We start from the raw sequence: 6,642 nt of genomic DNA, 5'->3' as shown, positions 1-6,642 counted from the left end.
TAGTCTACTGATCATTAGGGAACGAGTCGTGCAGATGGGGTCAGTCTGGAGTCTACTGATCATTAGGAACGAGGCGTGCAGATGGGGTCAGTCTGGAGTCTACTGATCATTAGGGAACGAGGCGTGCAGATGGGGTCAGTCTGCAGTCTACTGATCATTAGGGAACGAGGCGTGCAGATGGGGTCAGTCTGGAGTCTACTGATCATTAGGGAACAAGTCGTGCAGATGGGATCAGTCTGTAGTCTACTTATCATTAGGGAACGAGGCGTGCAGATGGGGTCAGTCTGCAGTCTACTGATCATTAGGGAACGAGTCGTGCAGATGGGGTCAGTCTGGAGTCTACTGATCATTAGGGAACGAGGCGTGCAGATGGGGTCAGTCTGGAGTCTACTGATCATTAGGGAACGAGTCGTGCAGATGGGGTCAGTCTGTAGTCTACTGATCATTAGGGAACGAGTCGTGCAGATGGGGTCAGTCTGGAGTCTACTGATCATTAGGGAACGAGGCGTGCAGATGGGGTCAGTCTGGAGTCTACTGATCATTAGGGAACGAGGCGTGCAGATGGGGTCAGTCTGGAGTCTACTGATCATTAGGGAACGAGGCGTGCAGATGGGGTCAGTCTGGAGTCTACTGATCATTAGGGAACGAGGCGTGCAGATGGGGTCAGTCTGGAGTCTACTGATCATTAGGGAACGAGGCGTGCAGATGGGGTCAGTCTGGAGTCTACTGATCATTAGGGAACGAGGCGTGCAGATGGGGTCAGTCTGGAGTCTACTGATCATTAGGGAACGAGACGTGCAGATGGGCTCAGTCTGGAGTCTACTGATCATTAGGGAACGAGTCGTGCAGATGGGGTCAGTCTGCGTACAGGGATGTAATCAACATGACACATGGCGATATGGACAGACCGGTGAATGTATTGACACATCTGGAAAATATATATATATATTTTTCAATACATATACAGTGCCAGTCAAAAGTTTGGACACACCTACTCATTCAAGGGGTTTCTTGATTTTCACTATTTTCTACATTTATAGAATCATAGTGAAGAAACGAAAAACTATTCAATAACACATATGGAAACATGTAGCGACCAATTTTTAAAAATTCAAATATTTTTTATTTGAGATTTTTCAAAGTAGCCACCCTTTGCCTTGATGACAGCTTTGCACACTTGGCATTCTCTCCACAAGCTTTACCTGGAATGCTTTTCCAACAGTCTGAAGGAGTTCCCACATATGCTGAGCACTTGTTGGCTGCTTTTGCTTCCCTCTGCGGTCCAACTCATCCCAAACCATCTCAACTGGGTTGAGGTCGGTTGATTGTGGAGGCCAGATCATCTGATGCAGCACTCCATCACTCTCCTTGGTCAAATAGCCCTTATACAGCCTGGAGGTGTGTTGGGTCATTATCCTGTTCCAAAACAAATGATGGTCCCACTAAGCGCAAATCAGATTAGATGGTGTATCGCTGCAGAATGCTGTGGTAGCCATGCTGGTTAAGTGTGCCTTGAATTCTAAATAAATCACAGATAGTGTCACTCAGCAACGCACCTCCTCCTCCATGCTTCACGGGAAACACACTAAATAAATCACAGTGTCACCAGCAACGCACCTCCTCCTCAATGCTTCACGGGAAACACACTAAATAAATCACAGTGTCACCAGCAACGCACCTCTCCTCCATGCTTCACGGAAACACACATGCGGAGGTCATCCGTTCCCCTACTCTGCTTCTCACAAAGACATGACGGTTGGAATTAAAAATCTAAAATTTGGATTTATCAGACCTAAGGACAGATTTCCACCAGTCTAATGTCCATTGTTCGTGTTTCTTGCCCCAAGCAAGTCTCTTCTTATTATTGGTGTCCTTTAGTAGTAGTTTCTTTGCAGCAATTCGCACATGAAGGCCTTATTCACACAGTCTCCTCCTGAACAGTTGATGTTATGAGATGTGTCTGTTACTTGAACTCTGTGAAAAATGTATTTGGGCTGCAATTTCTGAGGCTGGTATCTCTAATGAACTTATCCTCTGCAGCAAAGGTAACTCTGGGTCTTCCTTTCCTGTGGTGGTCCTCATGAGAGCTAGTTTCATCATAGCTCTTGATGGTTTTTGCAACTGCACTTGAAGAAACTTTCAAAGTTCTTAAAATGTTCTGTATTGACTGACCTTCATGTCTTAAAGTAATGATGGACTGTCGTTTCTCTTTTCTTATTTGAGCTGTTCTTGCCATAATATGAACTTGGTCTTTTACCAAATAGGGCCATCTTCTATATACCACCACTACCTTGTCACAACACAACTGATTGGCTCAAACACATTAAGAAGGAAACTAATTCCACAAATTAATTTTTATTAAGGCACACCTGTTAATTGAAATGATTCCAGGTGACTACCTCATAAAGCTGGTTGAGAGAATGCCAAGACTGTGCAAAGCTGTCATCAAGGCAAAGGATGGCTACTTTGAAGTATCTCAAATATAAATTAGATTTAGACTTTGTTTAACACTTTTCTGGTTACTACATGATTCCATATGTGTTATTTCACAGTGTTGATGTCTCCAGTATTATTCTACAATGTAGACAATAGTAACAATAAAGAATGAGTAGATGTGTCCAAACTTTTTACAGGTACTGTATATCTAGCTTCAAAGACCCTGTTTGTATTAGCTCAGACAACAACAACAACAGTATGCAATAAACACACAGTTGTGACCAAAACGCCACAGCAACAAAATATCCTGGAAAAAGCCATTAGTGTTTGTGTATAGGAAATGTGTGCATCAGAGAGAGAGAGTGGAGTGAGTGAGTGAGTGAGTGAGTGAGTGAGTGAGTGAGTGAGTGAGTGAGTGAGTGAGGAGTGAGTGAGTGAGTGAGAGAGAGAGAGAGAGTGTGAGAGAGAGAGAGAGAGAGAGAGAGTCAGTGAGTGAGTGAGAGAGTGAGTGTGAGAGAGAGAGTCAGTGAGTGAGTGAGTGAGTGAGTGAGAGAGTCAGTGAGTGAGTGAGAGAGTCAGTGAGTGAGTGAGAGAGTCAGTGAGTGGGAGTGAGTGAGTGAGAGAGTCAGTGAGTGAGTGAGTGAGTGAGAGAGTCAGTGGGAGTGAGTGAGAGAGTCAGTGAGTGAGTGAGAGAGTCAGTGAGTGAGTGAGAGAGTCAGTGAGTGAGTGAGTGAGAGAGTCAGTGAGTGAGTGGAGTGAGAGAGGTCAGTGAGTGAGTGAGTGAGAGAGTGTCAGTGAGTGAGTGAGTGAGTGAGTGAGTGAGTGAGTGAGTGAGTGAGTGAGTGAGTGAGTGAGTGAGTGAGTGGAGTCCGTGAGTGAGTCCGTGGAGTGAGTGAGTGAGTGTCCGTGGAGTGAGTGAGTGAGGAGTGAGTGAGGAGTGAGTGAGTGAGGAGTGAGGAGTGAGTGAGTGAGGAGTGAGTGTCCGTGGAGTGGGAGTGAGTGTCCGTGGAGTGAGTGAGTGTCCGTGGAGTGAGTGAGTGTCCGTTAGTGAGTGAGTGTCCGTGGAGTGAGTGAGTGAGTGAGTGAGTGTCCGTGGAGTGAGTGAGGAGTGAGTGAGTGAGGAGTGAGTGAGTGAGTGAGTATCCGTGGAGTGAGTGAGTGTCCGTGAGTGAGTGAGTGAGTGAGTGAGTGAGTGAGTGAGTGAGTGAGTGAGTGAGTGAGTGAGTGAGTGAGTGAGTGAGTGGAGGAGTGAGTGAGTGAGTGAGTGAGTGAGAGAGTGAGTGAGTGCATAAGACGCCTCGGCCTGTTTTACATTAACGCATTTCAACCTGTGGTCTTCAGAAGGGAGCTGTGTGGATATCATTAGATAGAGCAGACTACCACTGCTTCCACCATCTCCTAATATGAACCTCCAGGCTAGACACACTCACACACATTTACTGCAGTGTGTGTATGTGACATGCTTAGGACAGGGACATTGCTTGATGATATGTAGTTAGCTATTTTCATCCAATACTGTGTAGTAGCTCCTCTCATTTTTGAGTGTCCCTCGGTGGGGGACTGGCCCTCGGTCTCGGTGGGGGACTGGCCCTCGGTGGGGACTGGCCCTCGGTGGGGGACTGGCCCTCGGTGGGGGACTGGCCCTTGGTGGGGGACTGGCCCTCGGTCTCGGACTGGCCCTCGGTCTCGTGGGGACTGGCCCTCGGTGGGGGACTGGCTCCTCGGTCTCGGTGGGGACTGGCCCTCGGTGGGGGACTGGCCCTCGGTTGGGGACTGGGCCCTCGGTGGGGACTGGCCCTCGGTGGGGGACTGGCCCTCGGTGGGGACTGGCCCTCGGTCTCGGTGGGGGACTGGCCTCGGTGGGGGACTGGCCCTCGGTGGGGGACTGGCCCTCGGTGGGGGACTGGCCCTCGGTGGGGGACTGGCCCTCGGTGGGGGACTGGCCCTCGGTGGGGACTGGCCCTCGGTCTCGGTGGGGGACTGGCCCTCGGTGGGGACTGGCCTCGGTGGGGACTGGCCTCGGTGGGGGACTGGCCTCGGTGGGGGACTGGCCCTCGGTGGGGGACTGGCCCTCGGTCTCGGTGGGGACTGGCCCTCGGTGGGGGACTGGCCTCGGTCCGGTGGGGGACTGGCCTCGGTGGGGGACTGGCCCTCGGTGGGGACTGGCCCTCGGTGGGGGACTGGCACTCGGTGGGGGACTGGCACTCGGTTGGGGACTGGCTCCTCGGTGGGGGACTGGCCCTCGGTGGGGACTGGCCCTCGGTGGGGGACTGGCCCTCGGTGGGGGACTGGCCTCGGTTGGGGACTGGCCCTCGGTTGGGGACTGGCTCCTCGGTGGGGACTGGCACTTGAAAAACGGAGCAACTAGTGGTAAGGAGAGATAAGTAACCCTAAGGAATGGGACATCAATCAAATGTATTTATAAAGCCCTTCATACATCAGCAAATGTCACTAAGTGCTGTACAGAAACCCAGTCTAAAACCCCACACAGAAACCCAGCCTAAAACCCCACACAGAAACCCAGCCTAAAACCCCACACAGAAACCCAGTCTAAAACCCCACACAGAAACCCAGCCTAAAACCCCACACAGAAACCCAGCCTAAAACCCCACACAGAAACCCAGCCTAAAACCCCACACAGAAACCCAGCCTGAAACCCCAAACAGCAACCCAGCCTAAAACCCCACACAGAAACCCAGCCTAAAACCCCACACAGAAACCCAGCCTAAAACCCCACACAGAAACCCAGCCTAAACCCCACACAGAAACCCAGCCTAAAACCCCACACAGAAACCCAGTCTAAAACCCCACACAGAAACCCAGCCTAAAACCCCACACAGAAACCCAGCCTAAAACCCCACACAGCAACCCAGCCTAAAACCCCACACAGAAACCCAGCCTAAAACCCCACACAGAAACCCAGCCTAAAACCCCACACAGAAACCCAGTCTAAAACCCCACACAGAAACCCAGCCTAAAACCCCACACAGAAACCCAGCCTAAAACCCCACACAGCAACCCAGCCTAAAACCCCACACAGAAACCCAGCCTAAAACCCCACACAGCAACCCAGTCTGAAACCCCACACAGAAACCCAGCCTAAAAACCCCACACAGCAACCCAGTCTAAAACCCCACACAGAAACCCAGTCTAAAACCCCACACAGAAACCCAGCCTAAAACCCCACACAGAAACCCAGCCTAAAACCCCACACAGAAACCCAGCCTAAAACCCCACACAGAAACCCAGCCTAAAACCCCACACAGAAACCCAGCCTAAAACCCCACACAGAAACCCAGTCTGAAACCCCACACAGAAACCCAGCCTAAAACCCCACACAGAAACCCAGCCTAAAACCCCACACAGAAACCCAGCCTGAAACCCCAAACAGCAACCCAGCCTAAAACCCCACACAGAAACCCAGCCTAAAACCCCACACAGAAACCCAGCCTAAAACCCCACACAGAAACCCAGTCTAAAACCACACACAGAAACCCAGCCTAAAACCCCACACAGAAACCCAGCCTAAAACCCCACACAGAAACCCAGCCTAAAACCCCACACAGCAACCCAGCCTAAAACCCCACACAGAAACCCAACCTAAAACCCCACACAGAAACCCAGCCTAAAACCCCACACAGAAACCCAGCCTAAACCCCACACAGAAACCCAGTCTGAAACCCCACACAGAAACCCAGCCTAAAACCCCACACAGCAACCCAGTCTAAAACCCCACACAGAAATCCAGTCTAAAACCCCACACAGAAACCCAGCCTAAAACCCCACACAGAAACCCAGCCTAAAACCCCACACAGAAACCCAGCCTAAAACCCCACACAGAAACCCAGCCTAAAACCCCACACAGAAACCCAGCCTAAAACCCCACACAGAAACCCAGCCTAAAACCCCACACAGAAACCCAGCCTAAAACCCCACACCGAAACCCAGCCTAAAACCCCACACAGAAACCCAGCCTAAAACCCCACACAGAAACCCAGCCTAAAACCCCACACAGAAACCCAGCCTAAAACCCCACACAGAAACCCAGCCTAAAACCCCACACAGAAACCCAGCCTAAACCCCACACAGAAACCCAGCCTAAAACCCCACACAGCAACCCAGCCTAAAACCCCACACAGAAACCCAGCCTAAACCCCACACAGAAACCCAGCCTAAAACCCCACACAGAAACCCAGCCTAAAACCC

General features: G+C 50.8%; 1 protein-coding gene across 1 annotated transcript; it reads right to left on the bottom strand.

Moving 5' to 3' along the window:
* Positions 1–3,968: 3,968 nt before the first annotated feature.
* On the bottom strand, positions 3,969–4,800 carry LOC127918553 (proline-rich protein 2-like; the record flags this gene model as incomplete). Its single annotated transcript, XM_052501856.1, has 1 exon — positions 3,969–4,800. A coding segment is annotated over one exon (832 nt), but the record flags the coding sequence as incomplete, so codon positions are not given.
* Positions 4,801–6,642: the final 1,842 nt, after the last annotated feature.

This window comes from Oncorhynchus keta, unplaced genomic scaffold (assembly GCF_023373465.1).
Source record: "Oncorhynchus keta strain PuntledgeMale-10-30-2019 unplaced genomic scaffold, Oket_V2 Un_contig_14503_pilon_pilon, whole genome shotgun sequence".
Classification (NCBI taxonomy): Eukaryota; Metazoa; Chordata; class Actinopteri; order Salmoniformes; family Salmonidae; genus Oncorhynchus; species Oncorhynchus keta.
This window is presented reverse-complemented; position numbering and strand designations above follow the sequence as displayed.